Source organism: Drosophila subobscura, chromosome A (genome assembly GCF_008121235.1).
Source record: "Drosophila subobscura isolate 14011-0131.10 chromosome A, UCBerk_Dsub_1.0, whole genome shotgun sequence".
NCBI classification, from domain to species: domain Eukaryota; kingdom Metazoa; phylum Arthropoda; class Insecta; order Diptera; family Drosophilidae; genus Drosophila; species Drosophila subobscura.
The window spans coordinates 1,242,078-1,264,866 of record NC_048530.1 but is presented as its reverse complement, the minus strand read 5'-3'; the positions used below and the strand labels follow the sequence as shown (position 1 = coordinate 1,264,866).

Here is a 22,789-nt window from a genome sequence, read left to right as displayed (position 1 = left end):
AAAATTTGGTGGCTCTAGCTCTTATAGTCTCTGAGTACTAGGCGCTCATCAGGACGGACAGACGGACGGACGGACAGACGGACAGACAGACATGGCTCAATCGACTCGGCTATTGATGCTGATCAAGAATATATACTTATACTTTATGGGGTCGGAAACGTTTCCTTCTGTGCGTTACATACAACCGTTATCTGCACAAATACAATATACCCTATTTACTCTTCCGGGTATTTACCGGGTATAAAAAGTGCTTCCAGTGCAATCAGTTTGGGCACATTTCAAAGAATTGCAAGGAGAAAAGTGAGAAGGCAAACGAAGAAAAACAAAACATGCGTGTAGTTTTGAATAAAGCGGAATTGACATCCAAAGAAGTTTCGATTAAAAATAAGAAATGTATGGCACTCTTTGACACTGGCAGTAAATTCAATATTTTGCGCGAAGACTTTTACGACGAACTGTGTATGCCAAAATTAAAGAACTGCAGAGTGCGCTTGGTCGGTTTCGGAAATGAAAGCAAGGCTGACAATATCAAGACGATTGGTCAAGTGGAGCATAGCATACGTATTGACGACGAAGAATATGTTTTGACATTTTATGTTGTTGCTGCAAAGTTCATGGATATTAAACTGATAATCGGGGAAGAGCTTTGTTTGCACGCAGAAGTATCATTTAATCGCCATGGAGTAAAAGTTAATAAAATGCCAAATGAAAATAACGAAGTTGCGTATGACGAATCGTCCATAATGAAAATCGACGTAGCGGTGGACAATTGTGAACTAAACATAAACGAAGCGATAAACGAGATTACACGAAATGAAGTTCGCGAAATAATATCGACGTATAAACCGGAAAAATTCAAACCATTGACTGACCTAACGAAGAACAATGCAAAGTTTGTAATTGGCCCAGACGAAGAGAACGCTATTGGAGTGTTGAAGAAATGTTTGACATCAAACCCAATGCTAGCCATTTACAATCAGCAGTACGAGACAAAGCTCCAGACGGATGCATCTATAGACGGTTTTGGAGCCGTGCTTATGCAAAAATATGACGTGCCGCTGCAGACCTATCTCATCGACTTTTTGGGTCCACTGGAGTCAACCAGCAAGAGCTACAACACATACTTGTTGTTATCGACGCTTTCACGAAGTTTTGCTGGCTATACCCTACAAAGTCTACTACATCTAACGAGGTCATATCAAAGTTACGCAGCCAAAGCGAGACGTTTGGCAACCCTGCTTGTATTATTTCAGATAGAGGTTCGGCGTTTACCGCACAAGATTTCCTACAGTACTGCGAAGACGAAAAAATTAAACTGGTGAAGACGACTACCGGACTGCCACGGGTAAACGGGCAGGTGGAAAGGCTCAACTCAGTGATCATCTCCGTGCTGGCCAAGCTCAGTGTAGACGATCCATCCAAATGGTTTAAGCACGTAGATCGAGTCCAGCGAGCAATAAACTCGACGTACACCAGAAGCATCGATACAACTCCTTTCGAGCTTCTGATGGGTATCAAGATGCGCACCAAAGATGACCAGCAGCTTCAGAGTTTGATCCAGAAGGAGTCCATCATTGCATTTGAAGACGACCGCAATGAGCTACGGGCTAAAGCGAAAACTCAAATTCTGAATCTGCAAGCCGAGAACAAGAAGACGTATAACTTGCGACGTAAACCACCCAGACATTACGACGTTGGCGACCTAGTTGTCATAAAGAGGACTCAGTTTGGAAGCGGACTCAAACTTAAGCCAAAGTTTTTGGGTCCTTACCAGATCATTAGGGTGAAGCATAACAATGCTTACGACGTAAAAAAAATTTGGCAATTCCGATGGTCCAAAGCACTCCTCTTCGTGTGCGGAGTACCTGAAGCCATGGTCCACGAGCAATGACGACGATAGCGACGATGCATTCGAGGCGAGTGCATAGTCAGGACGGCCGGATGTGGGCTAGGTTTTGCCAATTGCGATCCCTAGACAAAACACCAAAACGAGCAAGGGCGAATTCGCGTCACTGCGAATTCCAAACACGAGAGCAAAACGCAAAGAGAAACGAAGGAGAGCGAGATGAGAACGAGAGCGGACAACCGATCGGCGAGAGAACGCTGAGAGGGAGTTTCTATCCAACCTCCGACGTAAAAGGTTGTGTGCGAGACCAGACGACGAACGACGCAGGTATCTAATTCTTGTACCGTTATACCATACTTAATCACTTATTATACTTTACTTATAAACAATAAACATAAACCCCCAGATGAATACAGAGTACCTACGATTTGATTTTGAATTATAAGATTGAGGTCATCTGCATCTTTATTTTTAGCGGCCAAAATTGCTCGCTCACTTAACCATTTAGTATTTTTGTGGTTAGCAATGATATCCGGGAATACTTTGTTGATCAGCTTTTGATGATACGAAATTGCAAAAATTTGGAGGAAATGAAATCAAACCGCTCGATTTGTCAACAGGAACACGGCCATTACCGATAGTCAGCAATTGCTTCGAGAAATCAGCAGCAGATATGTAGATCGTTCAACTATGCAACTCTCATATTTACAGACAGTTGAAGTTTCTTTACATTTCGCCACAAATTTGATGCTTTGAGGCAAGCGTTTATTTCGTCGGCAGCAGTAGATCTTGGAATGACTGGTAGTGTTTGTCGGAAATCGCCAGATAATAAAATCATTGCACCACCAAAACATCTCGAGTCATTGCGCAGATCTTTTAATATTCGGTCTAGTGCTTCCAATGCGCGTTTGTGTAATCAGTGTATCATAGACTTCCCTCTGCTTAGAATTCAACAGAGGTACATTCGTTTGAACTGATTGGATTAGTTCATGTGGATCATATTCACGTTCACGTTCCAATTCTCTATTAAATTCGTCATTCATTCCGCGATCTGGCGCTGGCTCTTGTGTTTGAGAAGCACGAATTAAGGCCCTTCTTTGCTCCATACTAACGCGGCGCTGTTCTCGTGCAATTTCTCGTTCTCCATCAGATAATTGACTCGCGATATTCCGTTGCCTAATTGCATTACGGCTTCGCTGGGAAAGATTAGATCTTCTACAAAATTAAACAAATAAATAAAACAAATATAAAATATGATTAAACAAATCCGATGATCCTATTGGGCTTTGAGGTGGCTCAGAGGGGGCCTAGCTGAGGCCACCGGACGGGTCGCAGGTTGCGGATAGCGAACGGCCTACCCCAGTGGGTAGGTCAGCTGCGAATAGGCGGGCATCCTAAAGAGCATCAACTAAGTTGGCTCTGAGGGAGAGTACCGAAATAAGCAGTCCCGGACAGCCAGCGGGTGTTCGCGACACAGCAACACTGACGATGCGCTTGTGGTGCCGCCTCTCATTACGTAGCTCACACAATCCCATCCCTACACAACACCTACCCACATCCTAGCCCCAACACTCACCTCACACCGGGCCGGACTAAGGTGTCACTCGACCCGTGCCAAGAGTCAGCCTGGCTGGGGGCCCGGTATAAAAACTAGCCCAGTCGTGAACGGAGTGCTCAGGGACTTGGCAGCCCCCTGTTCTAATTATGCCTTACCCGGGTAACGCAGAGCTCTGCCGGGGTGGACCGTTCCCCTTCTCTGCAGCTCATGGGAACTTTATGGAGAAATTACTAAATATTGGAAACAAAAACAAAACGAGAGAGGCACTCCCCAAATGCCTTCAGGGAGAAATCCCAAGCGAGAGAAGGCAGCGGCCCAAAGGCCTGGCCCGATCCGCTCAGACGCAGGAAAGACCTGCATGGTGAAGGACGCGGGTATGAATCCGGGTGGATCCCATCCCAAACCTGGGATGGGTGGAAAGCCAACACCCAAAACTGATACCATGGTAGGGCAGCTAAGCAATATTGCGGCTGCTCAACCTTCCGGTGAAGCGGCGGGTGATGACTTACCATCAACCAGCGTCCAAACCAAACAATACAGCTATGCCGAAAAGAGGAGTGCTGGGCACATACTCCGTCGGCAGAACGCCAGCCAGGAAGCCAGTCCAACAGCAGACTGGCTGAAGAAAGTAGAATGGGCCTCGGCGGTGTTGCCCAACTTCAGTGTGGAGCCACAGAAGGTGGCCGCACAACCGAAGAGGCAGCGCTCTCAAGAGACGCCCGGAATTGCGCGAAGCGATCCAGGGTTCTACCAAACGTATCCTTCGCGCAGATTGCCAAGGAGAGGACGCTGATAGGCGTTCTCGATAAAGGCAGCGCGGAGGGAAAATACCCAAAAGCCAATGGAAGTGGGTGGAAGCGGCACTGGCCGACCGCTGCTTCGAGCTTCTCGAGAAGGATCCCGGGCCACCCCCAGTCTGCGAAGACATGGGATGGTTCCAGGGAAGCATAAAAGTGGTAGCCTGCGAGGATGAGCGCTCCGTAAAGCTATACAAAGCTGCGGTGGCGCAAATCGGTGAGGTCTAGCCGGGGCGAAGCTCGTCGCTGTGGACTGGAGCGAGGTGCCCAGTAGGCCAAGGGCCCGTATATGGGTACCGGCCACTTTCAAGGAGCCCGAGCGGATCCTAACGATGTTGCAGAGATGCAACCCCGCACTGCCAACCTCAGACTGGAAGTAGGTTAAAGTGGAGGCATCAAAGGGCCCCACAAATCAGGCGGTTGTTATCCTGAACAAGGAATCGCTAGCCCCGATCGAGGCAGCCAGCTCGGTGACCATGAAGGTCTACAAGTCGGATGCAGCGGCCGAGGCGCGTTCTGTCAACAACCCAGTTGAGCAGGACGTTGTCTCGGAGATCGAGGCACCCGAAGTAGACCCGGAGCCGGCCCTGGAGAGCTACTCCTCGGAGACGGAGCTGTTGCTCGATTTTGAGGCGATGTGTCGGGACGACATCCTCGACGACTCAGACGCCGATATAACAGTGGTGGAGAATGTTTCTAATGAAGTCTCTGAGGCTTCTGCAGATAAATCTCCACCACTGTAAAGCAGCATCCGCTGCCCTGATACTCCGCTTAGTCGCGAGCGGAGGAGACATAGTCCTAATCCAAGAACCCTGGGTGGTAGGAGGCAGGGTCTGTGGATTAGCGACGAAGGACTACAAGCTGATTGTAGCCCAAACGGAAGGTAAAATTAGAACCTGCATATTAGCAAGAAAGCACCTAAATATCTTTCTGCTCCACAATTTTAGCAATGGCGACAACACGGCGGCTAGCCTAGAGCTACAAGGGACACGCCTGAACCTGGTGTCGTCCTACATGGCTCATGAGGAAAGCGATCCTCCCAGTGACCTCGTTCGCAAGATTGCCAGCGACAGCGAGAGGTCGGATACAAGCCTACTAATAGGCTGCGATGCCAACGCTCATCACACCCAATGGGGGGATCTCGGATACAAATGTAAGGGGTGAGTCACTTTTCAGCTTCATCCTAAACTCCAACCTAAGTATTGGAAATCGGGGTAATGACCCCACTTTCATCATAAAAAACCGCCAAGAGGTTATTGACCTCACTCTATTGTCTCACAAACTGTCAGACATAATGAAAAGTTGGAGAGTCCTAGAGGACCACTCCTTCTCCGACCACAGGTACATCGAGATAACCCTATCGCTCGAAAGCACCATACCCACTAGCTATGTAAACCCAAGAAAAGCCAACTGGGATACGTATAGCGCAAAAATGGAGGAATTCTCCCCCCTCTAGCACCAAAATGCCCGGACACACAAGACGACCTTAATCGTCTTGTGGACAATTTCACGGAAGCTTGCAACAAGGCCTTCATGGCAGCTTGCCCCTCAACCAAACCAAGAGGGAACGAGAAGGGACGTGTGAGACGCTTCTTACGCGTCACAACTTTTTTACCCGGCACCATCTGCACTTTAGCGGTTATTTGTCAAATTTTACATTTTTTCTTCATCTGTCATCTACATTAACAACACTGCTCACGCCAACACGCTCCTTTAGCTCGCCACCCTCCCCTATAGACACACACTGCAGAGTCGTGGCAGAGGCAGAGGCAGCGACGTGTCAGGGGGAGAGGCCATAAACAGCGCGAAGCAGAGTGTGAATGCTGCGGGACGGGGTGGGTTTGGCAACTGCAAATTAATTTCTTCATTGTGGCTATAATAATGATCCAATCGTATCCCAATTTGGTGATCTGATAGATATGGTCATTCCCTACGGAATGGCGTTTTTAGTTTTCTTTTATCTTCAAAATAGTAGATTTGGGAGGGTTTCACCCTTTTGCGGGGGCGGAAAGGGGCGGGGCTCATTTTTGAAATACACTTGTAACAGTGTGAGCATACAGAAGTATGAATGCAAAATTTGGTGGCTCTAGCTCTTATAGTCTCTGAGTACTAGGCGCTCATCAGGACGGACAGACGGACAGACGGACGGACGGACAGACAGACATGGCTCTATCGACTCGGCTATTGATGCTGATCAAGAATATATATACTTTATGGGGTCGGAAACGTTTCCTTCTGTGCGTTACATACAACCGTTATTCGCACAAATACAATATACCCTATTTACTCTTGGAGTACCGGGTATAAAAAGAAACCCCCCTGGTGGTCTAAACATATAGATACCCTCCGGAAAGACTGCAGGACTCTCTTTAACAGAGCCAAAAGCAGCAGCGAGGTAGCGCACTGGGAAAATTCCAAAAGTAAGCTAACCCTATACAAAAAAGAAACAAGGAGAGCAAAAAGGGCCTGATAAAAAGCTCAGCTGGAACCTGAGCATCAAAGACAGAGTGAAGAAGGCTACGATAGCCCTCTACACTTGCAAGAAGGCCATTGGGCTAAAATGGGGCATGAACCCAAGAATAGTCCAATGGATCTACCTAGCAATAGTAAGACCAATATTGCTCTACGGAGTCGCAGTGTGGTGGACTGCCCTATCGAAGGGGACCATCACTAAACAACTAGGCAAGGTGCAGCGCTAAGCATCAGTGGAGCTCTGAGCACAACACCAACGGGTGCGCTAAATGCCATACTATGCCTGCAGAGCCTTGACCTTGCAGGTAAGGAGCAGGCAGAAATGGCAGCGATCCGTCTCAGAGACTCTGACCAATGGGTGTCACATTACACCGGCCATGCGTCCATCCTAAATGGAAACAAAATCGTCCCCTCAAAAACGGACTACTGCGTTCCGAGGGAGTATACAGATACCCCCTTTGAAACAATCATCCCTCACAGAAACTTGAGGGACCACCTGGTCCAAAGGAAGCCATTCAAATCTTTACTGATGGCTCAAAGCTGGAAAACAAGGTCGGAGGAGGAATCTACTCCGAACAGCTGAACATAAGTTACTCCTTCAGGCTCCCGGATCACTGCAGTGTCTTCCAAGCGGAGGTCATAGCGATCAAGGAAGCTTTGAGCTGTCTTCAGGAACTAACCCCTGAGGCAACTCACATAAACATCTATAGTGATAGCCAAGCTGCAATCAAATCACTGAATGCGATAACAACAAGCTCGGCTACAGTGGCAAACTGTCGCAAATCTCTTCATGAGATGGCTTATCAGTTCGTCATCAGCCTAATATGGGTCCCGGGCCACCAGGACATTGAAGGCAACTGTATAGCTGGCCAGAGCGGGAACAACAATCCCCCTTCTCAATGATAAGGAGGATATTCGTATGCCAGTGGCCACCTGCAAGCTCAAAATAAAAGAACATTTTAAGCAACTAACAAATGACAGATGGCAAAATGTGCCACCATGTCACATAACTCGGCAAACATGGCCTAACATTAATAGGAAGCGCACCGATGAGCTCTGCAAACTCAGTAGGAGTAGGTGCAGCTCAGTCATACGCTCCCTTACGGGACACTGGCTAATAGGCACACATGCAAACAGGCTGGGCGCCCCATATAACGACTTCTGTCGAAGCTGTAGAGATGAGGACGAGGAGGAGACTGTGGAACACCTGTTCTGCTCCTGCCCGGCTCTCAGTAGAAGGAGACTCCAATACTTGGGCGCTCCTTTTCTAAATGACATTTCGGACATGTCTACAAAAAGTCCCAGACGGATCGCAGGCTTCATAAGGGCATCCGGATGGGATAATGGATAAAATAGGGTCTCACGAGAGAGAAGGGAACGAAACATGCGGTATCACAATGGGCCGAAACCGGCCTAAGTGTGTCGGGTCTCTGACAACCCCGACAGCCGCCTCAACCTAACCTAACCTAAACAAATACAAATACAAATGAACAACAAATGAACATTTTAGAAAAAAATAAAGTTTTGGCTTTAAGGCCGCAACAAACAGGCCATAAGTTGTTATACCCGGTACTCGAAGAGTAAATAGGGTATATTGTATTTGTGCGGATAACGGTTGTATGTAACGCACAGAAGGAAACGTTTCCGACCCCATAAAGTATATATATTCTTGATCAGCATCAATAGCCGAGTCTATGTCTGTCTGTCTGTCTGTCCGTCTGTCCGTCCTGATGAGCGCCTAGTACTCAGAGACTATAAGAGCTAGAGCCACCAAATTTTGCATCCAGACTTCTGTATGCTCACACTGTTACAAGTGTATTTTAAAAATGAGCCACGCCCCCTTTCGCCTCCGCAAAAGGGCGAAAACCTCCCAAATCTACAATTTTGTCCGTCTGTCCGTCCGTCCGTCCGTCCGTCTTGTTTGTCGGCTAGTTCTCAGAGACTATAAGAGCTAGAGCCACCAAATTTTGGCACCAGACTGCTGTATGCTCACACTGAAACCAGTGTATTTCAAAAATGAGCCCCGCCCCCTTCCGCCTCCGCAAAAGGGCGAAAACCTCCCAAATCTACAATTTTGAAGATAGCTAAAAACTAAAAACGCCATTCCGTAGGGAATGACCATATCTATCAGATCACCAAATTGGGATACGATTGGATCATTATTATAGCCACAATGAAGAAATTAATTCAGTGGCCAAACCCACCCGGTCCCGCAGCATTCACACTCTGCTTCGCGCTGTTTATGGCCTCTCCCCCTGACACGTCTCTGCCTCTGCCTCTGCCACTGCCGCGACTCTTCAGTGTGTGTCTATAGGGGAGGGTGGTGAGCTAAAGGAGCGTGTTGGCGTGAGCAGTGTTGTTGATGTAGATGACAGATGAAGAAAAAATGTAAAATTTGACAAATAACCGCTAAGTTGCAGATGTAGTACTGAGTGCGGGGTATAAAAGTTGTGACGCGTAAGAAGCGTCTCACACGTCCCTTCTCGTTAGTTTTCTGTTATCTTCAAAATTGTAGATTTGGGAGGTTTTCGCCCTTTTGCGGGGGCGGGGCTCATTTTTGAAATACACTGGTTTCAGTGTGAGCATACAGCAGTCTGGATGCAAAATTTGGTTGCTCTAGCTCTTATAGTCTCTGAGAACTAGCCGACAAACAAGACGGACGGACGGACGGACGGACGGACGGACGGACGGACGGACGGACAGACAGACATGGCTCAATCGCTCGGCTATTGATGCTGATCAAGAATAAATGTATATACGTTATGGGGTCGGAAACGTTTCCTTCTGTGCGTTACATACAACCGTTATTCGCACAAATACAATATACCCTATTTACTCTTCGAGTACCGGGTATAAAAAAAAGAAATAAATAAATGAAATAAATAAAAATTATTTTCTCAAAAAACAAATAGCAGTGAAACCAGTGTGCCGACAAATGCAAATAAGCAGTGCTTAAAGCGGGATCGAAAACAGATGAGCGCAGAGAGTAGAGAAAGAAGAAACGCAGCGACAGCTAGAGCGCGCTACTGCACAGCAAGAATTGAGAGCGAGAGAGGGAGAACAGTTACTCGAGCTAGAGAGTGGACGGCGGAAGCGCAACTACAAGAGAGAGCGGCTAATAGTGAGGGCGTACTTACAAAAAAGAAAAAGCACAAACACACAACTAACCGACGCACAAATGAATATGATTAAATTTTAATTTTAAACAAATAAAAGGCATGCACTCGCGTATTAGGACATGTAAGAAAAGTGGCAAGTTATTCAGTAATTATTAGAAGAGTTATTTTGAAAAAAACCCGGTTGTTTATCCAAAATAGAAAGGAAAATACGGAGCGCAAAACAAAAACACGTCTGGTCACTACGAAAGAGAACGAACGATTTTTTCGCTTAGTATTTGTTAACCAAGAAATAAATTGAATAATTTTCGTTTTTGCACATTCTCTCATTCACACGCTGCTTCGCGCTGTGTGCGGCCTCTGCCCCTGCCGTTCCTCTGCCTCAGTCGCGGCTAAAGGGTACAAAATCTGTACCTTAGCGGTTTTTATCAAATTTTAAATTTTTTCTTCATTTTTCATCTATGTATGTACATCTACAACACTTCTCACGAAAACACGCTCCTTTAGCTCGCCCCCCTCCCCTAGTGCCACACTGCCAAGGCACGGCAGAGGCAGAGAAGCGGCAGAGGCCGCACGCAGAGTGTGAATGAGAGAATGTGCAAAAAACAAATATAAGCTGCGGGACGGAGTGGGTTTAGCCACTGCAAATTGATTTCTTCATTGTGGCTATAATAATCATCCTATCTGATCCCAATTTGGTCATCTGATAGATATGGTCATTCCCTACGGAATGGCGCCCTTTGCGGGGGGCGGAAGGGGACGGGGCTCATTTTTGAAATACACTTGTAACAGCGTGAGCATACAGAAGTCTGGATGCAAAATTTGGTGACTCTAGCTTTTATGGTCTCTGAGATCCAGGCGCTCAACAAAAACCGGGTATAAAAAATGGTTTACCCGGTACTCGAAGAGTAAATAGGTATATTGTATTTGTGGGGAATAACGGTTGTATGTAACGCACAGAAGGAAACGTTTCCGACCCCATAAAGTCTATATATTCTTGCTCAGCATCAATAGCCGAGTCGATTGAGCCATGTCTGTCTGTCCGTCTGTCCGTCTTGTTTGTCGGCTAGTTCTCAGAGACTATAAGAGCTAGAGCCACCAAATTTTGGCACCAGACTGCTGTATGCTCACACTGAAACCAGTGTATTTCAAAAATGAGCCCCGCCCCCGCAAAAAGGCGAAAACCTCCCAAATCTACAATTTTAAAGAAAACAGAAAACTAAAAACGCCATTCCGTAGGGAATGACCATATCTATCAGATCACCAAATTGGGATACGATTGGATCATTATTATAGCCACAATGGAGAAATTAATTTTCAGTGGCCAAACCCACCCCGTCCCGCAGCATTCACACTCTGCTTCGCGCTGTTTATGGCCTGGCCCCTGACACATCACTGCCTCTGCCTCTGCCTCTGCCGCTGCCGCTGCCTCTGCCCTAACTCTGCAGTGTGTGTTTCTAGGGGAGAGTGGCGAGCTAAAGGAGCGTGTTGGCGTGAGTAGTGTTGTTGATGTAGATGACAGATGAAGAATAAATGTAAAATTTGACAAATAACCGCTAAGTTGCAGATGTAGTACTGAGTGCCGGGTATAAAAGTTGTGACGCGTAAGAAGCGTCTCACACGTCCCTTCTCGTTTTTAATATTTTTTCTAGTTTTTGAAGTCAAAAATGTCGTAAAAAATACCTCACAAAACATTTTTGCATCTAAAAACTTAATATTTTTCAAACGGTAAACTAAAACCACAAAGTGCTTGGGTACACTATATATGTATGTAGATGCATTCATTAGCTTTAAAGAATAACTAAGTTCATTACAACCAGATGTAAGATACTTGAGCTGTGTGAAAAAAAGAAACCCGATTTTAAATATTCTTTAAAAAAAAGTTATGCCATAGAAAAAAAAGCATCACCAAACCATTTCTAAGCCCCATATATTTCATTAAAAATTGGTTTGGATCGAAGCGGCAAAATCGTGTCGAGCAGTGTTGTTATAGAATTGGGTGGTGTTATTGCTTTTTGCCTGTTTTTGCTCCTTTTCGGAATATTTTAAATTTGGCATATGCTTATGAGTTCACTCATGCTTAGCTGCTGGATATATGGAGCAACAACAATCGTGAACCATATGTACGCAATTAAATGTTGTAATTCGGAAAGTATTGACGAAAACTGACTTAACTTTTTTTCTCATTTTACATACTAGCTTTAATCGATTTTATAGTGCTTCTCCCACATTTACATTTGTATTTACATATTATCAATACATATTGCTGACTTACGCATAAAGCATCGTGTAATGACAGCACTCACCTCCACAATACAACGCTGCACACACTCACGTGTGACGCGTTCCAGGACTACACGCTCATCGACTCCATCCTCTGGTGCCGGTGCTGGTGCTTGTATTGGTCGGGATATGCTGCTGATGGCAATTCCCTCCACTATACTGGGCGTGTCGGCTGCAGCGTGTTTGTGCCAAATGGCAACTTTTTCCACCACGTCACTGTCCAGCTTTGGGAGCAGACCCAGATGGTCCTGGAACTTTTCTGGCATGCCTGAGTAATTAAAATGCCTTCCATCGTGAGAGCGACACCCTTCGCAGCAAATCGACAACAGAATCAATAGCATGAGATTCACAATCAGAATTGCGGATATGCCCTCGTGTCCTTCCTGGCCGCTGGCCAGCTGCCGGCCCAGCCGCGTCACTTGCTGCCGCAAATCAAAGCAGCGGCTCTGCTGCTTTCTCTGGCATGTCGCCGCTGTCAGGGACGACTGCTGGCTGATGTTGGTGGTGGACATAGTTGTGTTTACGTTTACAGCAATTTTAACATAGAAGCTAATATTGAAACGATTCGAACTCGCTGGTCCGGAAGCCTTCTTCTGCTGCTGCTGCTGTTGCTCCTTCTGCTGTGCTTGGTCTACATTGTCATTACCAAACATTATTATTGCTGTAAAAACGTGTGACCTTTTCTCAGCTTTGCTAGCTCTGCGCTGCTATGTGCTAATGGGATTTTGTGGGTCAGGTTCTGTTTTATGGGGGTTCACGCAGTTACTTCCGTTGCTGTTGTTGATTCGAGTTCGCTGCCAACTCCGAATACAAGAGAAACTAAAACGAAACAGAAATAAAGATACACAAACAACATTAAGCTCAAGCCTCAAAGTCAAAGCTAAAATTCAATGGGCATGTATGTACATACATATGTATGTAAGTGCATTAGCAAATTTCCATATTATGCAAATAAGCTAATAAAAAAACGCGTAAGCTCAGCGCACAGCATCGCTTGATACCGAATTTGTTTCCAGTTGAGTTCATGCTTTAAATTAAGTATTTATTTGTTTAATTAATATTGTACGCTACCAAGCAATGGTAGGGTAAGGTAAGGGTAAGGGAAAGAATACAAAATCAAGTTATTGAAATGATTCGAATTTAATTGAAATTGATTTGGATTAAATAAGGAGCACCAGCTTATGGAATTAATTGTCTTCCCTATCGTGCTGAATTTGCTTTCGAGATGCCTCAGCCAAACTCATCATGGGATGGCTATTGGCGAAATAGACATACCCTTTTCAGCAGGCAGAAGAGACGAATTCAAATCATTTCATTAGCTAAGACTTCAAGGTTCAACGAACACTTTCCGAAGGCGAACTTGCGCAAGGGCGAACCGAACCGATCAATACTCCAAAGTACATACATACATACATAGGTATGTCTAACGATTCGGTCCTGGTGTGGAACCTTCCCAGAAAATGCTCACGGCACACATATCGAGCGACAAGGCTCAATTAGCAAGGGTCAATAAGTCACACAGCACATACACAGTAAAATGTATCCCCATTAAGATGCAAACAGTTTGGGTGGAGTGGGGTCGGAGGAGATTCTTGGGAGAATCCATTCAGCCTCAGCTTAAAACTTTACAGGAAATAATAGTTGATTGCACTTTAATTTTATATTCACCGGGAGAACAACAGTACACAAAAATAGCAATTATATCGTATCGCCAAACAGCCGCCGCGTCGTCCGGCCGGGAGCCTGTTGTTGTTGGTGCTGTTGAGCGCAGTTGTCGCGGTTTAATTCAATTTATTGGTGATTTGAGAGGCTTAATTTCATTTCATTGTTGCCTTTGTTTTCCCCAACTTAGCAGCGACTCGAAAGTGAGGAAGGGCAAGAGGGCCCCCACTTACTCGGCGAAGTGTCAACGCTCAAATGGTGGTGATTCACCGTACTTCGTACTTCTCAGTGGCGCGATCGGAACACAACTGTTTGACCCGACGAGCAACATGCTCAGCCCAATGATGAAATTATGTAAGGTGGTCCCGTCCATGAAGAAATTACATAAGGAGGTCTCGTCGGCAGAACTGCACCCCTAACAATGCTGCCAGTAAGTGCGAGGGAAAGGGTTCTGCGAAGTGTGCGTGAAGCGGCAAGAGAGTGAGATGATTAACCCCTTGATGGCATCGGGTTGAGGTTAATAGTTGAGGTTGAAAATGTAACACACAGAAGGAAGCGTTTCCGACCCCACAAATTATTATATATTCTTGATCAGCATCAATAACCGAGTCGATATAGCCATGTCTGAGTGTCCGTCCGTCTGTCCCTCCTTATGAGCGCCTAGTACTCAGAGACCGTAGGAGATAGGGCAACCAAGTTTTGCATCCAGACTTCTGTATGCTCACACTGTTACAAGTGTATTTCAAAAATGCACATTCTCTCTAGCGGAGGGGGCGAGCTAATAGAGCGTATTGGCGTGAGAAGTGATGTAGGCAGATGACACATGTCAAATTTATAATGTAAAAAAAAGCAACGAGAAGGGACGTGTGAGACGCTTCTTACGCGTCACAACTTTTATACCCGGCACTCAGTACTACATCTGCAACTTAGCGATTATTTGTCAAATTTGTTTTTCTTCATCTGTCATCTACATCAACAACACTACTCACGCCAACACGCTCCTTTAGCTCGCCACACTCCCTACGGAATAGCGTTTAGTTTTCTTTCATCTTCAAAATTGTAGATTTGGGAGGTTTTCGCCCTTTTGCGGTGGCGGAAGGGGGCGGGGCTCATTTTTGAAATACACTTGTAACAGTGTGAGCATACAGAAGTCTGGATGCAAAATTTTGTGGCTCTAGCTTTTATGGTCTCTGAGTACTAGGCGCTCATCAGGACAGACGGACGGACGGACTAAAAACGCCATTCCGTAGGGAATGACCTTATCTATCAGATCACCAAATTGGGATACGATTGGATCATTATTATAGCCACAATGAAGAAATTAATTTGCAGTAGCCAAACCCACCCCGTCCCGCAGCATTCACACTCTGCTTCGCGCTGTTTATGGCCTCTCCCCCTGACACGTCTCTGCCTCTGCCTCTGCCGCTGCCTCTGCCTCTGCAGTGTGAGTCTATAGGGGAGGGTGGCGAGCTAAAGGAGCGTGTTGGCGTGAGCAGTGTTGTTTATGTAGATGACAGATGAAAAAAAAATGTAAAATTTGATAAATAACCGCTAAAGTGCAGATGTAGTACTGAGTGCCGGGTATAAAAGTTGTGACGCGTAAGAAGCGTCTCACACGTCCCTTCTCGTTTTTTCTATGACATAACTCTCTTAAAGCTTTTTTCAGAGGTAGCGGTTTATTTTTTCACATAACTTTAGTATCTTAAATCTATCTTCCTTTTGGTTCGAAGAGGAAAAATCGTGTCAAGTACTGTAATTTAGATATAATTTGATAAAATTATTTAATGGAAAAACCCAACTTACATATGTACATACATATGTACATATGTATATATTTTATCCAAACCCAGACACACACTCTTCACTGCACAATTGTAATTACATCGTTGACGCTGTTTACGCTGTTTCTGAATCGCGTAGAGCTTTCATGTACATACTTATGTGAGGATGCACGCTTTGTTCACACGATGCATCATTTGGCTTGCATCTTGGATCATTGCTGAGGGCAGAACGAGAGAGACATACATACATATGTAGCTGAAAAGTTCCGAGCGCATGACTTTTGCGAAAATATCTAAATCGATTTGATTTTCTGTGAATCATTGAGTTTGTATGAGTGAAATGAGATTGTGTACATATGTACATATGTACACATCTTAACATCGCACAGAAAGTTTCAAGCAAGCCGGTCGTGCTTCTGCATCGATCTCGCATTTTTCGCCTAATCAAACAATTAACTTAGTTTTAATATCTCAATTTCGTCTTATGTATCTAAGTTACACACATATTCATACCTGATCAAACTGAATACTCAGTGTTTTTAATTGATTTATTAACTTATAGTTTTTCTGTGACTCTCGAGCGTACATCTAACAGTGGAGCGTTGCATTGTTTTTGTATATACAATTGTTTTTGCTAGTCTTACTGACCTAATATCTAAACGTATGGGTCATTCTTAGTCATGTTTGGCCTGCCGGGAGATTGAGGCGGAAATGAGCACCTTTATGAGGAAATCGAGGAATGATTTCCAAGATGTTTGGAAACAATTCAATACTCTCAACGAGAAGTTCCTTATTTTTTAAGTGCAATTTCTGGGCCTCAAACTCTTGAGTGAGTCACCAAGCCGAAAACCCCGAACAACCACTTATTGCTGTTCTTACCTAGTGGAACGCCTGCCTCTCGCCTACATCCCATGGACTCATTTTCTACTCCTAGTAGCCAACCTTCACCGATGGATGTCCATCCACCGTCGGAGGATCGAACCTTTCTTACGCCTAACAACATAGTAGTTGCCTCAAAAATCCATACCCCTGTCAATTTAACTTCGGACTCAGTTTCCAGTGACTGACTCTTTTAGGAGTAGCTCCACCAGTTCGCTTTTCTGGAGTACCACTCAGGGCGGTGGTCCCCCGCAAGCAATCTTTTTCTCTCGTCATATACCAGAAGCCACACCGGATGATTTCAAACTACATCTAATCTCTTATCTTCAATCGATGCATGAGAATCCCGATTTCCTTGCATCCAAAGCTTTAGAACCGTCTGCATGGCCTGAGCACACTATTATGCATGATTTTCTGCCTGGATAATCTACCCAGAATCCTAGAGTTACTGTCCTAACATTTCAAAAAACTAAGGCACCATTTCTCCGTCCAATATCAGAACGTACCCAGCCTTTAGATAATTTGTCTAAAATACATACTGTTTACGCCAAATTAGCGAAAAGGGCTTATGGCCGGGAGCAATTAGTATTTGGAAATAAGCACTAAGCAAACAACTCAGTTGTTTGCTTAGTGATATAAGTAAAATGAATTTGTAGCATTAAGATATTGAATTGTTGCATTTTTGACATGCTCACAGAAGTTTGGTGGAAGCTGCAGTGTCGGCTCTGTAATCGGACTGTGAGTAGTATATACATAGCTTGTTGAGGCCAAAATAGCGGTACATCCTATATGTATGTTGCTATGTCGATAGTAATTAAAATATAATAAAAGATGAAAAATTGGCATATAAAGCTGGTGTGTCTGGTAAAAGTGTTAAACACACATTGGTGCTTAATATAGTGTACGGCTAACTCGAGATAATTGAGGTTCGAGTATATGCAAGTGTGATTGTGAGTGTACTTAGTTCAATTGGAACTTAAGAAAATAAACGAGAAGGGACGTGCGAGACGCTTCTTACGCGTCACAACTTTTATACCCGGCACTCAGTACTACATCTGCACTTTAGCGGTTATTTGTCAAATTTTACATTTTTTGTTCATCTGTCATCTACATCAACAACACTGCTCACGCCAACACGCTCCTTTAGCTCGCCACCCTCCCCTATAGAAACACACTGCAGAGTCGCGGCAGAGGCAGAGGCAGCGGCAGAGGCAGCGGCAGAGGCAGCGGCAGAGATGTGTCAGGGGCAGAGGCCATAAACAGCGCGAAGCAGAGTGTGGATGCTGCGGGACGGGGTGGGTTTGGCCACTGCAAATTAATTTCTTCATTGTGGCTATAATAATGATCCAATCGTATCCCAATTTGGTGATCTGATAGATATGGTCATTCCCTACGGAATGGCGTTTTTAGTTTTTAGCTATCTTCAAATTTGTAGATTTGGGAGGTTTTCGCCCTTTTGCGGAGGCGGAAGGGGGCGTGGCTCATTTTGAAATACGCTTGTAACAGTGTGAGCATACAGAAGTATGGATGCAAAATTTGGTGGCTCTAGCTCTTATAGTCTCTGAGTACTAGGCGCTCATCAGGACGGACAGACGGACGGACGGACAGACGGACAGACAGACATGGCTCAATCGACTCGGCTATTGATGCTGATCAAGAATATATATACTTTATGGGGTCGGAAACGTTTCCTTCTGTGCGTTACATACAACCGTTATCCGCACAAATACAATATACCCTATTTACTCTTCGAGTACCGGGTATAAAAAGACAAAAGACACTCTCACACATGCATACACATATGTACATATGTACATATGTACGTATTTCGGAGAGTGAATAGAGTTCGTAACCTTGAACTGATCTTGGAATATAGTGTGCAAGCGCAGCGGCAGAAAGTAGCTAAAGGAAAAGAAAAGAAAGAAGCAATGGCTGTGCTCACGCGTATATGACACTTTTAAAGGAAATACATACAGAAATATTAAGCCGGTATATTGTGCATTGCTTATACTCATAAGTTCGTTTGTTGAGTGATTTAATAATTTCGAAGTCAGTTAGCAATTTGGGTACTGCGTTTGAGTGCATTTTTGAGTCCGTGGTTTTTTAGAGAAAGATCGTTTTGAGTGACTTCAAATTTTTGGCACCACGTTGAGTGCATTGTTTAACTGATTTAATTTCGGTAGCTAATTGATGGTGTGAGCATTGTAACACCTAGCTCAAACAGATATAATCAGTTGTATTAACATTGGTTAATAATATTGCGAGCAACATGGCTCCAAAAAAAGGTAAAGATGCGGACTCTAGTGCTTCGCGAGAAAGTTTGATGGCTTCGTTAAATCAAAACAAGGCATACATTTCGGAGATATGTGCAACAATGGTTGCATCAGAGTTAGAAGCGCGATTGAATCTGGTCGAATCAGTTTTTACGCAATTATGCAGCATCCAACAACAAATAGAAAATGATAGTGACGATGTTCGTGAATTTGGGACTAGACAAGAAATTGAAAATTTATATTGTGATATAATTGCTAAAATTCTGACGCAGTTAGCCCAAAGGGCCGTCAAGCGGCATTTGGTACAAGTCCGTCTGCTAATTCTACGCTGTCAACTTCGTCGGGAAGTTCGCGTGCTTCGAAGTCACCTAAGTAACTTGAAGTTGCCCGAATTAAGTGGAAAGGTTACAGCGTGGACAAGTTGGCTCAACACTTTTGAAACGTTCATAGAATCGGATTGTGATGTTGACGAACTGTCAAAATTTATCCACTCAAGGTCGTGTTTAGGCCAAATTCCCTTGCGTACGATTGAGTGTTTGGAACTTTCTGCAGCTAACTACAGAAGGTCATTGCAGCTGCTTAAGAATCGATTTGAGAATAAGTCCATTATTGTTCAAGCCCATGTGCATGAGCTTTTTAGCATAAATAAGCTAAAACATGCAAATTCAGATTCACTAAGAGGATTAGTTGATGCTGTTAACTCTCAGTTGGAGGCTCTACGCTCATTAGGCAGTGAGAGTGAAATCTTAGACGCGCTTTTGTTCCACTTAGTCCAAAGCAAGTTGGATGAAGACTCGCTGGAAAAATGGGAGAACGAATTCGATTGTTCTCAATTGCCATCATGGAAGGCGCTTTCGCTGTTTATAGTCAACAGAGGCATTAACCTAGCGGGTCGAGAAGTGAGAAAACCAGGGATGGTTAAGACTAATAACCGCAAAAAAAGGGGAAGTTTGGCGGCCGCAGTAGATTCAAGTGGAACTTAATGCCACTGCTGCTCAGGTTCGCATAGCGTAAAGGTCTGTCCGAAATTTGCTTCTCTGACTCGTCTACAAAGGTATTTTGAAATTAAGAAACATGGTTTATGCTTTCGTTGTTTTAGCAAGCGGCATCGAACCATGGAATGTACGGCGCCATTGTGCACTATCTGTAATAAGCCACATCATATCTTGTTACATGGGGAATCAACCAATGGAAATGCAACAAGGGCTCTAGGTAATGGCCAGGCATCGTTGCAAAGTTCGCTTCTTACAAATAGAAGAACCAGTTTTCTAGCTCCTGCCATTGTACTGGTTAAAGGTGCAGATAGTAGATTCTATAAATGCAGATGTGTTTTAGATTCAGGTAGTCAAATTAAGTTTGTGACAGCCAGATTTGCGTCGCAGCTAAACCTTCCAGTCAGCGAAGTGCAGTATTCACCAAATGATATTTGAAACTTAAGGCCCGAGGTTGTAGGGGAGATTGAAACAACGTTCAAGTCCAGAGTGACAAACTTTGTTGCAGCAGGCAAGTTTAGTGTTTTGCCAGAAATAACACGGTATCATCCCACAGCGACAGGAGTCATAAGGTCACTAGTTCCAAAAAAGGGAAAACTTGCAGATCCTTCATTTGATTCGGCAGAAGAAATAAATATGCTACTTGGAGTTAATTTGTTCTTTCAGCTAATAGTAGCTGGTCAAATTAGAATGGGATTAAATAGGCCAGTACTACAGAGATCGTTGTTAGGTTGGATAGTGGTAGGCGAGTGTATTCCTGACGAGAATGTAGCGTTGATTGTGAATAAACCTGATGGTCCAAGGCAACAGGAGGCTGACCAGTTTCAAAATTTGGTGCAACAGTTCTGGCAATGCGAGGAAGTGTCGCGACCCGGAAAGGTTAACAGAATCTGAAAGGCTTTGTCAAGAGATGTTTGTGGCTACAGTAAAACGGACAAACGATAATCGTATAGTAGATCGCTTGCCTTTTGCACAGCAACAGAAGTCGCTAGGTGATTCCTATAATATCGCTTTGACTAGGTGTTTGAACTTAGAACGAAAGCTCAATAAGAATCCAGAGCTCAAGAGAGCTTACGCAGAATTTATCGATGAGTACAGGCAATTGGATCATTTAGAGGAGGTAGCGGCTGACAAGATACACGAGGTGAAATATATCATGCCCCATCATCCGGTGATTCGCCCAGAAAGTTTGACGACAAAGTTGAGAGTCGTATTTTATGCATCGTGTAAATCAAGCAATGGGCTTGATTTAAACGACACAATGCTGGTAGGAGCAACGTGGCAACCAGATTTGTTCAATACCCTTACTCGATTCCGGTTTTATCGATTCGCATTGACGGCTGACATCTCTAAGATGTATAGGCAAATATTAGTTGAGCCAAGCGACTGCAATTATTTGTGCATTTTATGGCGTTATTGTAGTAATGACCCAATTAAGGTACTACGCCTTAAAACGGTTACCTATGGAACTAATTCAGCACCTTTTCTAGCAGTTAGATGTCTTTACTATTTAGCGGATCAATTTGGGGAATCGTTCCCATTAGCTAGCGAAGCTGTAAGGCAAAACTTCTACATGGATGATATGCTAGCTGGAGCGAGCTCTTATGAGCAGCTAAAGGCATTAAAAAATGAAGTTACCGAGTTGTTAAAGTTGGGGCGATTCGAGCTTCATAAGTGGCGTTCTAACAGCTATTGTGATGGAGATCGTTCAGACGTAGTAGAACCATTAGAGCTACAGGTAACAGATACAGCAAAGACGCTTGGAATATCTTGGGCTTCGAGGATTGATAAGTTTAAATTTTCGTACGTCGCAAGTAATTTGGACAGCATTACGAAGCGTATCGTGTTATCAGAGTTAGCACAGTTGTTTGATGCAATGGGATTTCTAAGCCCCATTTCTTTTGATTTTAGGAAAGATTTTCATGCAAGAACTATGGCTGCTAAAGCAGCAATGGGATGAGGAGTTGCCACCAAGCTATGCGCTACAATGGCAGAAATACAGAAGCGAAATGGAACTTGTTCATGAGTGTTCGTTGCCACGAGCTGTAGTGCCAGTCCATGCATCGGCATTGAGCCGTATTGAGCTGTATGGGTTCTCAGATGCCTCTTGTAGAGCTTACGGAGCGGCGGTATATGTTCGCGTCATTGATAAGCATGGAGGCATTTCAGCAAATTTGTTGGCAGCCAAATCGAAGGTTGCACCTGTTCGAGTAGTATCGCTACCTAGATTAGAATTAGAAGGTGCGAGACTGTTAGCGCAGCTTATGGAAAAAATCAAAAGGTGTACACCCGAATCATTTTCTAAGGTCGGTTACTTTACAGATTCGACAATTGTTTTGAGTTGGATCGCATCGCATGCTAGTCGTTGGACAACCTTTGTGGCCAACAGAGTAGCTATAATTCAAGAGCTGTCGAACGCACAGGAGTGGTACAAAATAGAATCAAAGCGAAATCCGGCAGATATCGTTTCTCGAGGGCTGTGCACGAGTCAGCTAAAGGCTTCGTCGTTGTGGTGGCAAGGACCAGAATTCTTGCAGTTACCTGATGAGCAGTGGACACTTGGAGAATGGCAAGGTCCAGAGGGACTCCCCGAACAACGAAACAACAAATTTAGCCTGCTAGCCTGTCCAAAGATTATAGTAGATGACATAATAGGAGGAAGCAAATATGCTAAGGATTTTTTAAAACTAACGGGAGTATTTGGGTTCGTTTATCGTTGGCGTCAAATTGCACAAAAGATTGATTCGACTAGAGCTAAAGAGCTAACGGCACTCGAATTAAAAGGTGGCTTGAATTATGTAGTATTTAATTTGCAAGCTTTAAGTTTTTACACTAAGATCGAAAAATTACACAATGGCAAAATGATAAGTTCTACAAAAATTCAAGCACTTAGCCCGTTTCTAGACCAGTCTGAGGGTATAGAAATAATTCTTGTAGGTGGCAGACTGTCTAGGGCCAATGTACCATTTGACACCAAACACCCCATGCTTTTACCAAATAATCATATTGTTGTAAAATCATTGTTTGAATATACACAAGCGTTATGTGCTTTTGTGCGACAGCGTTTTTGGGTCATCAATGCTAGAAAAGTAGCTCGCAGCACGGTAAGGAGTTGCATTGCATGTTTTCG

General features: G+C 44.4%; 1 protein-coding gene across 2 annotated transcripts in view; it reads right to left on the bottom strand.

Moving 5' to 3' along the window:
* LOC117903746 (protein sevenless) overlaps positions 1-14,049 on the bottom strand; it is a 62,133-nt gene extending 48,084 nt beyond the window's left edge. For both annotated transcript variants that reach the window (XM_034816144.1, XM_034816153.1), the window contains exons 1-2: positions 13,968-14,049; positions 12,096-12,891 (exon numbers count right to left, since the gene is read on the bottom strand). In XM_034816144.1, coding sequence (XP_034672035.1) covers positions 12,096-12,725 — 630 coding nt within the window. In that variant the 5' untranslated portion in view covers positions 12,726-12,891; positions 13,968-14,049. The remainder of the gene's footprint in view (positions 1-12,095; positions 12,892-13,967) is intronic.
* Positions 14,050-22,789: the final 8,740 nt, after the last annotated feature.